At 42.5% G+C, this 18,438-nt stretch overlaps 1 protein-coding gene across 2 annotated transcripts in view; it reads left to right on the top strand.

Moving 5' to 3' along the window:
- Window positions 1-18,011, top strand: part of PLCB1 (phospholipase C beta 1) — a 1,298,702-nt gene extending 1,280,691 nt beyond the window's left edge. For both annotated transcript variants that reach the window (XM_063918579.1, XM_063918581.1), the window contains one exon: window positions 8,832-18,011. In XM_063918579.1, coding sequence (XP_063774649.1) covers window positions 8,832-9,062 — 231 coding nt within the window. In that variant the 3' untranslated portion in view covers window positions 9,063-18,011. The remainder of the gene's footprint in view (window positions 1-8,831) is intronic.
- Window positions 18,012-18,438: the final 427 nt, after the last annotated feature.

The following is an 18,438-nucleotide window of genomic DNA, read 5'->3' as shown; positions in this document are numbered from 1 at the left end:
GGCGCGCTGCCCTGCTATGTCCCCATCATTTAGATTAGGAGATGCGTGCAGAACGGATCTCCTCTGGCTCTCCGGATGCACTGCAGTGACGCGGCGGTCTCTGACTGCCTTCATCACTGCCGGAATTGCGCCACAGAAAGCGACCGGCATTGTGGAGTGCATGTGCTGGGGATCACAGTGTGGGGAGGGGAACGTAAGTTCCTCCCCCAGCACACTTTGGCTTATCTCTGCAAGTGCAGAGATCAGCTGCAGCAGGGTGAAGTGATAATTAGTCCCTCCTGACACACTCTCTGCTGCACTTTGCATATGGGGGGAGGAGTGGGTGTATGCCCATGAGGGTGAGGCATAGTTGCCTACACTCCTGCATTCTGCAGGAGTAGGTATGGCCCTCGGTGGGTTATCCATCGATGGTCACCATCGATGGATAACCTTGATTGTGTAAGCCCATCTGGAGGGGATCCATCAACGGTTTTACCCATCGATGGTCACCCTTGTATTACTGTACAATGAAATGCTGGCCAATCAGAGCCCAGGGGCCTGGCTTCGCAGGTGTCAGGCGGCGTGGCTAACTCCGTGCCCTGACACTTTGAGGGGGAAAAAAATCGGTAGCACTGAATCATCGTTGGCTGGAAACCATCTGGTTTTCCCCCAGCGATGGTAAAAGTATTTGACATTGGTCATAGACCATCGATGATTTCAAATCATCGATGGTCAGTGGCCATCCCTATGCAGACTCCCTGAAATAGTAAGCACATTCCTAACTCCCTAACTCCCCGAATGGACCAGCAAGCTCCCTGATTTCTCCTTACCCCCATTATGCAGCTGTATCATTCTTGGAGAAAGAAAATAAATCACATACATACATTCAAATGGGAACATCAGTGCCATTTCCCTGCATTGGTTATAAGACACAATAGCCCTCATTCCGAAAGTGTTCGCTCGCTAGCTGCTTTTATCAGCATTGCACACGCTAGGCCGCCGCCCTCTGGGAGTGTATCTTAGCTTAGCAGAATAGCGAACGAAAGATGAGCAGAATTGCTACTAAATAATTCCTTGCAGTTTCTAAGTAGCTCCAGACCTACTCACAGATTGCGATCAGCTCAGTCCGTTTAGTTCCTGGTTTGACGTCACAAACACGCCCTGCGTTCGGCCAGCCACTCCCCAGTTTCTCGAGACACACGTTTTTCCCTGACACACCTGCGTTTTTTAGCCCACCTCTCGGAAAACGCTCAGTTAACACCCAGAAACGCCCCTTTCCTGTCAATCATTTACCGATCAGCAGAGCGACTGAAAAGCGCCGCAGAATCCACAGCAAATCTGCTACGTTTTTAGTTAAATAACTAAGCGCATGCGCCCTGCGTGCTTTGCACATGCGCAATTTGCAACAAATCGCAGCATAGCGAAAATCGGCAACGAGCAAACAACTCGGAATGACCCCCAATGATCCCTATGGCTACATGCATTTTAAATAAGATTTCTCGTGGCCACTTACAGTATATGGAACCTCTTGTAAAGCACAATACACAAACAAATTCTGCAAAATATCAGTGTATTTTCTTCAACAAGTAGATCTTACTAACTTTGGGGCTCATTTACATTTGGATATAAGTTTAAGGTCTGCGCTGATAGGTGTTACTTTCACATCTCCCTGAAATGCTTTTTCAATATGGATTATTGTTTTGCTGCTAAAGGAGAGAGAGTGTGTGTGTGTGTGTGTGTGTGTGTGTGTGTGTGTGTGTGTGTGTGTGTGTGTGTGTGTGTGTGTTACTATTATTATGATTTAAGAACACTGGAGGGGGGTCTATTGGCAGTGGGGGTATGAAGTTATTTTATAATGGGGGCTTTCAGACATGGGGGAATGTGAGGGTGCAAAGTGCCCCATAGATATATATATATTTTTAAATATAGAATATTTTAATATATTATTAAAAATGCTTTTTAAACTTTATTAAGTCATTTAAAAAAAAAAAAGTCAATTTCTGAGAAGTTTTCTGGGGAAGAAATCGTCAGTTAAGTGTCGTATAGTTACTGAAATGAGAAGTAGCCGTAAGGTCGATGGTAATGCTATTAGCAGTGAATATGAGATTGCCGACACTAGTAATGTTATTTAGCGCATTGTAACAATATATGCTTTCTAACTTTAAAAATGGGATGCGGTCAAGATCTCGCCGGACGGGATCCCGGCGGTCGGAATCCCTACACCGGTATCCCGACCGGCACAATCCTGACATATTCTCCCTCTGTGGGTGTCCACGACACCCATAGGGGGAGAATAAGTTAGTGTGCCGAGCATAGCGAGGCACCGTGCCTGCAGCGTGGTGAGCACCCCTTTCCTGTCAATCACTCACCGAACAGCAGTGCGACTGAAAAGCGGCGCACGAACACCAGCAAATCTACTAAGTTTTGTATAAAATAACTTAGCGCATGCGCTCTGCGTACCATGAGCATGCGCATTTAGCAACAAATCACAGCATAGCGAAAATCGGCAACGAGCGAACAACTCGGAATGACCACCTATGTGCAATGTTATAACGCTGACACTGGTGTAATGCTTTAACTAATATTAAAGCAGTGTTGTCAATCTCCTGTCCATCTAATGCTGATGATATATTGGGGGGAATTCAGTTGTTTTTGAGTGCCTGTAAGTAATGGACGCAGGACGAGCAATATTCAGTTGTCTTACTGGTTGGTGTGAGTGCCGCGTGCGTGCGTTACGTATCATGCATGTCACACCCAAATGCACTGGGCATAGAAGTGTAACTCTGCCAAACCCATGGAAAATACTGAGCACACTGAGTCTGGGTTCCTAAAAGCCTGACTTTGGGCAGATTTCGCCACCTCATGAGGGTGCGTGCAGAAATAAGGGATGGTTGCAGTATTTGTGCCCATCGGCAAACCAACTGAATATCGTCCATGGACTGCCCATAGCTTATTTGCATCCAAAATCAATTGAATTCCCTCCATTAAATGCTATCAGCATTATGATCGACAACACATATCTGTCCCATTGAAATATTACTATAATATAATATATAAAATAAGTAATTTTTCTATTACAGGTTGAGTATCCCATATCCAAATATTCCGAAATATGGAATATTCCGAAATACGGACTTTTTTGAGTGAGACTGAGATAGTGAAATCTTTGTTTTTTGATGGCTCAATGTACACAAACTTTGTTTAATACTCAAAGTTATAAAAAATATTGTATTAAATGACCTTCAGGCTGTGTGTATAAGGTGTATATGAAACATAAATGATTTGTGGGACTGTACACACACTTTGTTTAGTGCACAAAGTTATAAAAAATATTGGCTAAAATGACCTTCAGGCTGTGTGTATAAGGTGTATATAAAACATAAATGCATTCTGTGCTTAGATTTAGGTCCCATCAACATAATATCTCATTATGGTATGCAATTATTCCAAAATACGGAAAAATCCGATATCCAAAATTCCTCTGGTCCCAAGCATTTTGGATAAGGGATACTCAACCTGTATTATTGTTATTATAATTACTAGTTTATTGTACCGGGCAAGTGCTGATAGCTCAGGGTCCCTTTTTCCAGGGGTACCAGATTTTTGAAAATCGGCCCGGGGGAACCGGACATATCTGACTTCAAAGCAGTGGACCCCATCCAGCCAGTTAATTGCTCTTCCCAGACAGATATCTCGGATTCTATCTGACTTAAGAGTTTTTCTGAGGGTATACTCCTAAAGCTAGGACTCTCCCTTTTTGGTGGACACTGACAGCTTGGCTCTACTATGCCCAGAGCCATAGATATCAGCCTTCCAGCAGCTGGTCCCTGCTCCAGCTCCACACGCCTGGTATGCAGTTTTATATTTTTGTCAGTGGATTGCTTTACCACCCTGTAAGTCATATACTGGGGCCCCTTCATTCAGTACAATGTCACCTTCTACAGTTTAGTGTGTCCCCATCCTCCCCTCCGCCCCATCTCCCACCATCTGTGCAGTAAAAGAGTAATTAGGAGAAATTACTGCTCCAGGTCCTACATGCTGAGCGGAAGATAGAACACCCCTTACCGCCCGCGGGAAATCAAAGCTGACAATGATAGCACCCCCCACCCCTACCGCTGGAGGATGGTTAGGGGGGCCCAGTGCATTGCTTTGCCCAGGAGCCTACACTGCTGTTAAGACGGCCCTGTCCGCCCCCTTGGTTTTGACCACCGCTCTTCCTACCCCAACATCTCTCCATACCACCTGACTCACCCCCCATCTCTACAGCCCACCCATAGGTTGGACACAATGGGGAGAAAAGGGCAGAGACTGCAGAATTAAGCCAGAATAAAAAAGTGAGTTTTAAGGGCACGCTGAGAGGCTGTATTAAAGTTATCTGATGAGATTACTGAAAGAAAGAAAGAAAGAACGAAAGAAAGAAAGAAAGAGAAAGAAAGAACGAAAGAACGAAAGAAAGAAAGAAAGAAAGAAAGAAAGAAACTATGATATATGGTAGTCCACCGATGTCTAGAATGATATGTGGACACAAAGAGGGACCTCCTTGTTTCCCCCTAACTTTTAACGGAGGGAAAAAATGAATATAAATGAATTGGGCTATATTAATGATATAAGATAGGTTTATGAGGATAAAAAGTAAGATGTTAGGACACAGGGCCTTATTCCAGGTTTGTTAGCAAACCAAAAGAGCACACTAATGGGCAAAACCATGTTGCACTCCAGGTGGGGGCAGCTGTAACATGTGCAGAGAGAGTTAGATTTGGGTGGGGTGTGTTCAAACTGAAATCTAAATTGCAGTGTAAAAATAAAGCAGCCAGTATTTACCCGGCACAGAAACATTATAACCCACCCAACTCTATCTCTCTCTGCAAATGTTATATCTGCACCCCCCATTCCCCCTGCAGTGCACATGGTTTTGCCCATTAGCTAACAAATTTGCTGCTGCAATCAGGTCTGAATTGCCCCCAAGACCAGGAGCACTGCTGGCATGTCCAGGCCGTTGCTTGCAGGGGGTGGGCAGCAGCGGCTGCGTGACATCACACACAGCCACCGCGACCCGGAGCGCGGTGGCTGGCCATCTGCCAGTGCAGCTATTCTGCGCAGGTAAGGAGCTACTTGCTGGGTGCAAAAGCATTGCAGCTGTGTGATGCTTTTGCACTCTTGTGGGGGAAGGGGGAGTGGGGGCCTGACATGCGGGCCGGACTGGCCGTGTGCTGAGCGCATGTCAGAGAAACTGATCGTAGATGTGCAAAATTTAGCACATCTACGATCAGATCTGAATCACCCCCTTTGTCCACTAGTGTGCATTTCTGATTTGCTAACAGCTCTGAGTAACCCCCACAATTCATTAAATGCAGCTAAGGAATGTGTATTGGGTAAGGCACAGAGAACACACATATTTGCAGTTATAGGGTAACAGAAGGTAACAGAAGGGCAAGCTAAAATGAATAGCTGACAGAAAATGTTAAGAGAGAGTTATGCAGTAATTAAAGTTTGTCAGGATATAAAATAGTTGTATTATTTCATGTACGTACAGTACATCTATCTTCTAAGATCAATATGCATTTTGTTCTGCACTTTCTGTAAGAAATGTAATACAATATGTCTAGTCATATTTTCATGCGGCATAATGTAGCACAGTCGTGGGAATCCCGTCGCTGTCACTTGCACTACCCAAGCTATATTTGTTGTGCGTATGGGAAGTAGCTTAGTTTTTGCAGCATTCAGTTTGTTACCTTTTATGGACACCTAATTAAACTAAGTATAGTACATAGAATATAGTACAAGCATCTGAGCCTCACAAAGCAGCCAGCAGTAAATTGCACTACTAAATCAATCAGGAATTTCTGGACTATGTGGTTATTTCTTTAAATTAACACTTAAAACTGGAGGAATAGCTATTTGTTTTTTGTTTTAATGAAATGATAATCCGGTTTAGAGCAACATAATAAAGGCTACATATAATGTAACTATCTTCCCTACATAAAATTGCCTTGTCTTCACAATGATTTATCCTGGTGGCATTGTTTTAATGAAACGTCTGTCATTTTTGTTGTTGTAGCTTCAACTACAGTATAATGAGGCAATGACTGAATCTGTTTATAGCCTCTGATTTGCACACAGTTACCAATAACACTAGGCCATATTTGCTGAAGATGTATGATCCCACAACAGAAGATCTCTAAAAGAGAGGTCCATCAGGGTTGGTCAGTTGATCAGAAGGTTTGCGTCATTGATGTCACCTAGAACCAGTGTTGGACTGGGGGGGGGGGGGGGGGGCATGATAGGCCCACCGGGAAAATGCGATGGTAGGGGCCCATGTTTAGGGGTGTGGCCAATCTCCAGAAAGGGTGTAGCCAGCAGCCACAGAAGTTTGGCTAACCATTAGAGAATACATGGACTGGGTCCCTTGATATACTGTGTGTGTGTATGTATATATATATATATATATATAGAGAGAGAGAGAGATACTGCTAGTATATGTATGATAATGTACCAGATAAGTAATAGCAATGCACTGTAGAAAGTACATCATCATCCTATGGAGTATAAGGTATCATGCATAGTCTGGAACTTGATCTCTAGAGGAGGAGGTGGTGCAAATGATGTACCCAGAGCAAACAATAAGACATCAACTTCCATAGTGTGAGAACCCTATTGACTGATATCTTATAGGTTAATAAGGGCTGTATGGTTCATATATATTTTATAGGTTTATATGGGTGTATAATTGGAATCTACGCCATGTTCTAAAATTAGTCCCACAAAATAGGGCAGATGTATTAAGCATGGAGAAAAGATAAAGAAGCAATAAAGCAGTGATAAGTGCAAGGCGATAACGCACAAATTTCAAATCCGTAATGATTGGCCGGTGCGTTATCACCTTCCACTTATCACTGCTTTATCACTTCTTTATCCCTTCTCCAGGTTAATACATCTGCCCCAATATTTGTAAAACTCCAGTAACTGACTGTTAGGTTCCTTGTAAGTGGTTGTTCCCAGCGCACAACTAACAATAAGTATTCAAATAAGGAATTAATTCGTAAAATTTAAATAGTATTTATTTTAAGGTGCTGAATAATGATACAGAGGTGTTTTTTTTAAAATGCAGTCACATTTGTCAAAATATAAACTAGTACTGGAAAACAGAAACAGGGAGGAAAGGGGGGAAGGGAATTGTGAGAAGGGAAGGAAGACAAGAAGGACAAAGATAAAGCAAGAAGGACCTAAAGAAAAAAAGAAGAAGAGGGGCTTATCCAATGGTATTCCAAATAAGTTGAAGGATTGAGTTGATTCTGTGAGCTTTTAATGCTCTAGTGCACAATAGGTTAGAGTATTAGTGGAACTCTGGCGAGTTTCCTTTATGGTTTGTTATGTAAATACCTTACAGTATGTCCACAGGGGGTAAAAAAAGGGTTTTGCCAGCAAAACAGGTGGATGGTACCTCAAGGACTGGGCACTGTACCTGTAGCAGGGAGGAATTGCGAACTCGGAAAAGTTAAAGTTTTCGGAGCCCCACTCATTCCTCACTGTGTGACCAGCGGCTCTGCTCATGCGTGACCTCAAGTCACACATGCACAGAAGTCGGCGATGGGAATGGTACGCTACTACTAAAGTAACAGTGTTACTGATTACAGGAACAGCTGCTTTTGGGAAGTCATTTTGTTAAGAATTGCAATTAAGCTACTGTATAAGAAAATGTGATTTCTGATAAATTTCTGTCAAGTTCAGGATATTCTAGACCTCAAAAGGTTTAAAACCAGTATTTTAAAGAAACTAATGTCTTTTCTATTATCAGAATTATTTTCAGGGCACCCCAAGGCCAAAAGTTTCTTATTGAGAAAGTTAGAAAGAAATATTAAATTAGGTAAATTGTGTTTATTTGACATCCTTAGGGTCAATTGTGTGGTGAGAGACAAGATTTGCTTCTGTTTGTCCACATACTTTATGATTGGCAGCCACCAGCACTGGATTTGCCTGTGACATTAACCATCAATAATTTGAATTCGTCCTGGACCACCAACCCGAGTCACACCTGCAAGTGTCCTGAGGCACCCCAGGGTGCCACGGCACACAGTTTGAAAACCACTGTACTATGGGGGTCATTCCGAGTTGATCGCTAGCTGGTTTCGGTCGCTGCGCAGCGATGAGGCAAAAAAACGACACTTAAGCGTATGCAGCGCAATGCGCACGTGCGTCGTACTATTACAAAGAACGATGTAGTTTCACACAAGGTCTAGTGAAGCTTTTCAGTCGCACTGCTGGCCGCAGAGTGATTGACAGGAAGAGGGCGTTTCTGGGTGTCAACTAACCGTTTTCAGGGAGTGTTCGAAAAAACGCAGATGTACCAGGAAAAACGCAGGCGTGGCTGGGCGAACGCAGGGCGCGTTCGTGACGTCAAAACAGGAACTGAACAGTCTGAAGTGATCGCAAGCGCTGAATAGGTCGGAAGCTACTCTGAAACTGCACAGATTTTTTTTTTTGTAGCCGCTCTGCGATCCTTTCGTACGCACTTCTGCTAAGCTATAATACACTACCGGTGGGAGGCGGCATGGTGTTTGCACGGCTGCTAAAAACAGCTAGCGAGCGAACAACTCGGAATGACCACCCATGTACTAAAATATGCTACATTGGAATTCTTTACACAACCTATATGTAGGTGTTCTTTGCTAGGCTATATTGAACTGGCATATACTCTTAGTATGTCGGAATCACTGTACCGCTTTGTGAGATCACGCATGAGTTGTCTGCACATTTTGAAATAGGTCCCAAAACATTCTAACTCCACCACTGTCAATCGGGCTAAGAAAATGTTATATTGTCTCATGTTCTCCCTTTCTGTGTTCCAGTTTCAGGTTGAACTTGATCAGGAATACCAGGACAAATTCAAACGACTTCCGATGGAAATTCAAGAGTTTGTTCAAGAGGCAATGAAGGGGAAATTCAGCGAAGATGGAGAGCACAGCTCTGCAATCTTAACGCCTGACAGTGGGAAGTCTACAAATTCGGGAAATCACAAAAGCCAGGATCATGAGGAGGAAGGAGAGGCAGAGACTCCGGACAAACCGTTGGACACATCTCTCTAACTGGGACTGAGCAGTTGCAATATTTTTAGTGCTGTCAGGGAGTCAATTCCCGCATTGCCCTTTACATATTGTTTGCAGTGTGGAAGCTGACTCTGGATAACAGATAATGCCGGAAGCATACAGTGCTCTTTTTAATGCACACTTCCAAGAGAAGCAATTTTCTATTGCACTCAGCACTCCATTTTTATTTTAGTATTTAATATTATTCCCAGTCTTGGTGCATTTATTGTGTAAGGATTAACATTCATATTTTATCATATGTTGCTTCTTTGTTGGTGTTTTTGAGTAGGCAAAAAAAACCTGACTTCCTGGCCATGCACACTGTTACGGATGTGTAAAAAAGACTTTTATTATGTGTAGAATCAAGTACACAGACATTGGCATCGAAGCGCTACTACAGTGGGCTACAGGGCAAGGACCTGTGTTGGAGTAAGGCAGCACAGTACGGGCATTCATGAAAACTCTTCTACATGAAACTCTGTAAAAATGAGGTGTGGCCCCTAGAAACCAATCGGATTTAAGCCCTCATTGCTCTAGTCCACTTTAGAAAATGAAAGCAGGCACCTGATTGGTAGCTACGGCGGTCATACCTTTTCTGCACAGCCAGCTGTAGGATAGTTTCAGAAATGTCTTCATTGGTTATTGTTTTCTAGCTGCACCGAAACAGCTCTTTACTAGGCTTATGTTTGCACTGAGAGATTTAACTTGTTGCTTTTGCAGGCACTGGATGCTTGCTGTTTTGATATTCTATGTTCCTGTAAAATAAGAGATAATGCCTATGTCTTTTGAGAACTGTGGTCAAAGTGTGAGAGTCCTCTGCAGCAAATATTTATTGACCTATACCCACAGCGCATCGCGTACCCAAAGATGTGTCGAACAGGTGGGATTTTTATGGGGGGTGAACCCCACGGAACAAATAAGGTAGTCACATGTGCATGTTTCAACAAAGAATACTAATGTGTTGGTTAGATTCTGCAAATCAGTAACAAAGATAGGTGTAATATAACTCTCCCCCCACAGTCCACACACCCATTTTGTGGTATTAGTGTTGTACTGTACGTTGAAGTAGTCTTTGGATATAAATTAAAAAATATAGATATATATATAAATTTAAATATATTTTGCAGGTTCAAAAATATTGATTTTAAAGTACTGTAGTTTATGTACATTTTTTTTAAAAACTGTAAACAACGCAAACGGAAAACCCCGAAGAAATATAAGCTAACAATATTGTGCTGTATTCAAAAACAAGGTCTGTTGCGGTGACTGGACTGTCCTTGAATTGAAAGCATTATTGCATGTTTGGGGTATTCATGAGGAAAGTAGCGGGAATAGCGATTGAGGGCCTGGCTGAGAATTGGGCAAGTCCAATGTGGTCTGCAAAAATGCAGCAATAGAAAGAAACATGTTCAATTCTATATCATTGGCATTTATGGCCACCCACATCTGGGGACAGATATGGGGGTATAAGCACAAGCTATAGTATGCGCAACAGGGCTATGCACGTATAAGGTGTGGGCGTAAGATTACACCTGATGGTATAAGACTATTTTAGAGAAGGCCGTATGTCCAGATACGACTTTTAAGAGGTTCACCTGTGGTGGCCACTAAAGGCCTGGTTTAAAGATAAGTAACAAGTCCCTGGAAATTGCCACTTGTTAAGTTCGCCTGTCTATACATAGCGGGGGCAGCCATTATTGTGGAATGCTGGAGGTTGAACCAAGGGAATTTAGCCAATCAGTGCTAGGAACAGTAACATCATCAAGTCATTTTGTGATTAAAAGTCATGTTATATGACAAATGTTACTGGTCTCTAATTAATTGGTCTGCAGTCTACAAAATGATTACCACAGCATTTTATGTAAATGACAGGTGGTCTTTTTTGACATGGGTTTGCGGACGGATCCCTATCTATAATCCTAGACCGGGTTGTTAACCTTGAGGCATTTAACCATGTCTGCCAACTGTCCTGATTTAGGGAGGACAGACCCGATTTGAGGGCTGTGTCCACCCATCCCAACTGGGGGCTAATGGATGAGTCTCTGGACGGGACGGAGGTTAATGTATGGCTTAGAGAGTAAGAAGTATTAGGCACATCCCATGCCCCTTTGTGGCATGTCCCAAAGTGCTGCAGAGTTGGTAGGTATGATAACTGATCAGCACAGCAGGAAATGTAAATATTTTCATTACTTTACCCCATTTGTACTTATCTGAGGGTTGAAGATTACACTAATTGTCTCAATATATTGTACTGCATCTATGACTTAAGCGTCATATTTCATCTAAATATATGAAAGATGTCAAAACATTGGTTTTTCACCATTCTTGTCTATTAACTTTATTTATATGTTAAGCTGGATTGTTATACAGGTTGAGTATGCCATATCCAAATATCCGAAATACGGAATATTCCGAAATACGGACTTTTTGAGTGAGAGTGAGATTGTGAAACTTTTGTTTTTTGATGGCTCAATGTACACATAGTTATTAAAAATATTGTATTAAATTCGCTTCAGGCTGTGTGTATAAGGTGTATATGAAACATAAATTAATTGTGTGAATGTAGATACACTTTGTTTAATGCACAAAGTTATAAAAAATATTGGTTAAAATGACCTTCAGGCTGTGTGTATAAGGTGTATATGAAACATAAATACATTCTGTGCTTAGATTTAGGTCCCATCACCATGATATCTCATTATGGTATGCAATTATTCCAAAATACGGAAAAATCCGATATCCAAAATACCTCTGGTCCCAAGCATTTTGGATAAGGGATACTCAACCTGTAATGTAAAAAGGATTATAAGACTATGTATTTTTCATTAATTCCCATTGAGAGAATATGCTAATTACTGTATAAAAAGCTTCTACAGTAAACATTAGCAGATAAAGAACAGGGCAACGTTGCTCCTCCTTCCTCTTGAACAGGAAGTGACTTCACATTGCACCCTCAGTTCTAACTTTCTGTAGTTGTCAAAACTAGTAGGACACAGATATTGGCAAGATTTGCAAATCGCACAAATATGTCACTCATTGCAACCAGTTACAAATTAGTAGTCTAACTTCCGCGAGGCTATTGCAAAGCTAATTTTATTTTGCAGACGACTTAATGATGATATATTTGTCTCCAAAATAAGTAACAGAAAACGTACTTGTTGGGTATGTGGCCTATAGATTTAAAGCAGTAGTAATTTAAAAGAAGGAACGGTCATGATCAACTCTAAAAGTAATATTGAGCTACTGAAGTGTACACATACAGACATTGGGGGTCATTCCGAGTTGATCGCTAGCTGCTATTGTTCGCAGCGCAGCGATCAGGCTAAAAATCGGCATTTCTGCGCATGCGTATGCACCGCAATGCACAAGCGCGACGTACGGGTACAAAGTCCTTTGTGGTTTTGCACAGGTTCTAGCGAAGCTTTCAGTCGCACGGCACAACGCAAGAAGATTGACAGGAAGGGGCCGTTTCTGGGTGTCAACTGACCGTTTTCTGGGACAGTTTGGAAAAACGCAGGCGTGTGAGGGAAAACGCAGGCGTGGCTGGGCGAACGCTGAGCGGGTGTGTGACGTCAAAAGCCATCCCACCAACGTTAGAATCAACGCACACGAAGAGCAAGTCCAGGGCTGGTCATGTTCTGCACAAAATGTTTTTGCAGGCGCTCTGCTGCACAGGCGTTCTCACTAATGCAAAGCGAAATTACACTCCCCGGTGGGCGGCAACAATGCATTTGCACGGCTGCTAAAAACTGCTAGCGAGCTATCAACTCGGAATGACCCCCTTTGTACATTATCCATTTTCATTCAAATAGAAAACATTTGAAATACAGTTTACTTCACATGAAAGCATTGTGTTAATTATCCTGGTGGATTGTCCATATTATCACATGCTTGACTGTGTTTTAAGTTGCAACCTTTTAGCACAACGGAGGCAGGGCAGTCTTAACAGCACTTTAGGCCCTGGGCAAAGCAATGCAGTGGGGCCCCTACACACCCGTTCATTGGAACCAATACAAAATATAAAATCATAACTTGACCCTCCTGCAGTCCTGCACCATCTCTACATGCTTTCATGCAGTGAATGGCTGTTAGCACTCTGATTGGTGTATTGCTCCAGCCATCCACCAATCAGCATGCAAACAGTCATTCACTGCAGGCTGGGAGGCAGGTAGAGAATGCTATCTGGCTACTCTGATTGTGTAACCACCACCCACCCCAGATGGACGACCCCTAGAATTGTGGGGCCCTGGGCAGCTGCCCAATATGCCTATAGGTTAAGATGTCCCTGAACGGAGGTACTTTTGTGTGCCCCAACATTCCATCGTCGGGTCCCTATACAAAATTGAAGGCAGCAGCCCCAGCTGGGGAAGTTACATAGTCTGTTTCAGTTAAAGGCCAAATGGGGTTTCATTGCACATGACCCGGCCCAAAGCATGCTCTGAAAAGCAGGATTGGAGACCTTGTGTGTAGGTATGGTGGCGCCACTGCACCCCGTGCAACAGTTGTAACTCTAACATTGGTACCATCCTTAATAAACCATAATGCCAAAAAAAATTGTCACATACTGCTGTAACTGTCAAATTTCAATTGCTGCATGGGCTGTTTCGCATCACATCTTGGTCTGCTCCAGTGCTAGACCGCCCACTGCTGGGGTGGAATAATGAGCACTTCAACACCATGGGCATTTTACAGACATGGCCCAATATAATTTGCTCCATGATGCAAAATAGTGGTAATCCCCCTCATTAGCACCCCCTATAGGGTAATACCATGCCTCAGTAATAGACAACCCAGAGAGAGGACTAGAGACAAGAGGTGAGTCCCACATAAGTGGCTGTAGTTGCGGGTAGCCATGGAAGCCTGTCTTACTGCTTTATGCTCTAGAGAGTATCCGTTCATCTAATGTGGGGGATCGTGTGTCTGCAAGTGGAAACCGGCACCGCCCATTGATTATACGCTGGCAACTGCAACGGTCATCCGAAACAGGCTTCCCTTCCTCATATGCATGACTCACCGGGAGCTTTTGATACACGGCCACCACACTCCACTGACACTCCCACAAGTCAGGACAGTTCCGTATATTGACTTTGCCATCATGTAGTTTGCACCATGAAACGCCCTATTCCATTAAAAGACATATGGCCAAGTTGCGTCTAAGTCAGAATACAGTACTTAAGCCTTTTAGGTGATAAAGTGGAGAGAGATAAAGTAACAGTCAATCCGCTCCTAACGGCCTTGTCACAGGCTGTGTTTGAAAAATCACAGGAGTTGATTGGGTATTACTTTATCCCTCTCCACGTTATCTCTCTCCAAGGCTTAGTACATCTGTCCCAAAATGTAGCTATTAAACTTATTTACACAGAGGGCTGAGTGGAAAGCAAGCTTGTAATGTGTATGGGTCTTGTGTTTTTGTGCACCAGAGCTGAACTTACACAGCTATGGGGCAAGTTGTATCCAAGTCAATCATGTCCCCACTTACAGCTATAGGTCGAGATGTGCTAAACCCTAAAATGCGATAAAAACTCTGAAAATTAATTTTTTTGCGGTTTTTACTGCATTTTCCATATGTACCAAGCTTTTGAATCATTCTGGAGCTTGGATCCAGCGGGTAACGCCATCTTTGAGTGGCGTTATCCAATAGAAACCTTTGGGCTTCTGTTTGCAATCTGACCTGAGAGGGATCCAATCGGATTCCTCTAAGAACCCACCGTGGCACATGCATCCGTCTGCGCGTGTGCGGAAGGGCTCCCGGATCCTAAACCCGGAAGTCCTTCTATCACAAAGGACAGCTCTTGCTGGGAGGGAAGTCCTTTGTGAATTTCTTGGTACAAACTAGCATTATTTATGCTGGTAGGTATCCAGATGCGATGCTTAGTAAATGCCACCCATAATGGAGTAAGTTTGTAGCAATGGGACATTTGATTGCAGGCTAAGCATGGTGAAGGTGTATTGATGGTGTGGTCACAGAACTGCGGGCATAAATATGCCAGTTTTCAGGAGCATGACTTGCACCAAGGATAAGGCTGGTACAAGGTGTGCACTGATAATAATGACAGCTATAATAATAAGTGTATCGATAGGGGTGGCGCTCTCACATAGATTCATGCAACTCAACATATGGGTGAATATATGCATTTAGGTCCGTGCATGCAATGTGGGTACAATTGCAACCAGCTTGCATTCAGCTTTGCATCGCCCAGTGTTTATAAGGTGATCACATTTTTATGCTAGTTTTTAAAAGCATTATAAAAATTGTAAATCAATGTGTTTTGTTTTTTTCCTGTGCTGGAGTTGAACCCTGGAGAGTAGGAAAAGATTGCATTATCCTTCCAGTGAAGGTCAGCTACAGTCAGGGGCGCCAGATTGTTTTGAGGTTGGGGAAGGGGGGGGTTGCGCCGAAAAGCATACATATTGGCGCTCACCTAGTGCGGGGGAGCGCTTACCTCCGATACCAGCGGTGACAGCGTGCTATGCTGTGCGCAGTCCAAGCCGACTCTTCACTGATGCATTACTGGGAGGAAACGTGGCCATGCGGAGCCTGCTGGAACATCCCCGCCTCCTCCCAGTAATGCATCAGTGAAGAGCCGGCTTGGACAGCGCACAGCAAAGCACGCTGCAGCTGTGCGGCAGCAGACTTTTTTTAGAGGACAAGTCACCGTGGGTATCGGAGGTAAGCGCTCCCCCTCACCTGCGCCTGTCATATTGGGGGGGGGGGCATGCTGCCCCCTTGCCCCCCCCCCAGTTCCGATGCCACTGGCTACAGTATATGTCTAATATTGCCAATACCAGCTAGCCAACGTACTGCAGTATACTGTAAGTGCCAATACCAGCTGGCCACCATACTGCAGTATAAGTCTGATACTGCCAATACCAGCTGGCTAATAAACTACAGTATAAGTCAGATATTGCCTGTCTGGGTAGGAAACATGAGACTATCGACATGGTCATAATGTCAACATTCATCATGTAGGCAGTGATAAAATGAGGACATGTTAGAATGTGAAACTATTGTCCCTGGTGGCCCAGAGGTGACTTACCTATTTCTGACAGCTGCAGCAACTCTGGCCATGTCTTCCGTGACCCGGTGGTCATGTGACCATCTCTTCTGGGTCACACCACCGATCCTCTGGCATTTGGGTTAGTATTTCTCAGCTATCCTTAATCTCTAACCCACCCTCTATTGCCTAACCCCAACCTTCCCCCTGCAGCCCAACCCTAACCTCCGCCTGCAGCCTAACCCTCCAGCCCACAGATTAACCCAAATGCCGACATTGTTATTATTGACCCTTTTAACTACATCCCGATATTGCCAGCTGACCAGCATACTACAGTACAAGTGTGATATTGCCAATACCAGTTGGCCAGCATACTACCGAATAATACCATTTTCCACTAAAATCCCTGTTCAAACCCGGGTAATTGAACACAGGTTTCAAGCTGCGTCACACTTGCTTGAAACCCCGTAGACACCGCAGGGTGTACCCGGGTTGGTGGCAAGTCTTCCCTGAGCTGGTGCTTGGAGATGACATCATCTCCAAGCGCTGGTGAGCCAGCTGTCCATAGGCTTTTAACAGGACCCAGGTCACCCACGTACACTGCAGCTTTACCCGGGTTTTTTCTGGGTCAGACCCTGGTAGCTACTGGATCTTGGTTATTTTTCAGGGAACTTTTAACACTGAGTCATGACCCAAGTTGACCTGGCAATAACCCTGGTTATTGTTGCAGTGGAAAAGGGTAAAAGTCTGATATTGCCAGCTGAGCTGCATACTTCAGTATAAGTCCAATATTGCCAACTGCTCTACATATTTTTAAGTCTGACATTGAAGCATTATTACGATTTGATACAATATGAGGTAGGGGATAAAAGTATTTTTTGTCTGAAACTCCCTTTAGAATTAATGAAGTAAAGTATTAATAATAACTAAAGCAACTGTGCATTGACATTCGATGGTTGTGCTACTAACACAAATATACAGTAAATCCCCATTTAATTCCTAAATAAAGTATCATAATACGTGATATATACTGTACATATTGACTGTATTAATTGAAAAAAAGACAGTTCTAGTAATTTACTGTATATACATTTTTATACTATATGAAGTGACACTTTTTTGCATTAGTAATGTATTGTGTTACACATCTTGCATTGTTTTGGCTATGACGTGAAACAAGTATCAGTAACAATCTTAAAGCATATTTGTCGCTTATATCCAGTACATGCAGACAATTTGTTGTTCAAGCAATTATTTATAAGAATTATTTCATTAGGAAATTTTGACATCACTGAAGTGATAGGCTGAATAATGTATCAAGCAACAAAATGGCTGCCTTCACTGTATATATGCGTCAGGCACGCTTTAATATTACTTGAACTAGAGTTTAAACAATTAAAAAAAAGGTCTTTCTGATGTACTAGTCTTGTGCCTTTTTTGTGTTTGCCCTGTTATGTGTTGAGTGTGTAGTTGTTCATGGTGAATTTTCTGTCATGTACAATGACACATATATAGTGAATATTCTAGATTGCATACTTTGGTTATCTATATACTACTGAGATTAGCTTGGGATCTCCAAGTCAAAAACCAGTTTGACACAAATTTCTTTAACAAATGCCGGCCATTTTGAATTTACCGTTCTCCATTTTTTTATGTTAATAAAAGCTCACACACTAAAGGGGCATTGTCTAAAATTGCAAAATGAATGTTATATTAAACATGGTATTAATATTGTGAGTGATTTAATGGACATTGTGAACTTATATGTCAAAGTCGTAGGAATAAAAGGTACCTATGTAATTAGGTTGTTTATTTCTAATTGGTTTAAATTTTACAAATTCATTTTATTTTCGGGGTAAAAATTCTATGCAATTTTGTGGCATGGTGTTTCTTCCAGCTGTACCTTTTGTGCTTTCCTCACAGATCCAAAGGACAAATAAAATATTAACACAAATATGAATCCATATAACTATTATTACTATTATCATTTTTGGTTAAATCATTTTTATTTTTTTTTACCAATATTATCTTAGAAAAAAAAATAATACAGTTTGGCTTTATACTGTAACTAGATGAACATTTTATAGATCGTAATAAGAAACAAACAAACAAACAAACGATAAAACAGATTGCAGGGTAGAATGAAGCACTATTGCTCAACCCCTTCAAAATTACATTTGGGTTGTCAAAGCTGAGAAAGTTATTATGATTTTTAATATGTACCCATTGTTTATGTATGGTGGTAGTTCCTACTATATGGCGGGCTAAACCAATATTCAGTCTATACATTGGCTTTGAGATAGTGAAATGGCATCTGAGTCAGGAGGTGTTGTTCCCACAAAATGTCTGCCTCCACTGTATACAGTTTAGGAATATTGTAC

This window comes from Pseudophryne corroboree, chromosome 4, assembly GCF_028390025.1.
Source record: "Pseudophryne corroboree isolate aPseCor3 chromosome 4, aPseCor3.hap2, whole genome shotgun sequence".
In the NCBI taxonomy this organism is placed as follows: domain Eukaryota; kingdom Metazoa; phylum Chordata; class Amphibia; order Anura; family Myobatrachidae; genus Pseudophryne; species Pseudophryne corroboree.
This window is presented reverse-complemented; position numbering and strand designations above follow the sequence as displayed.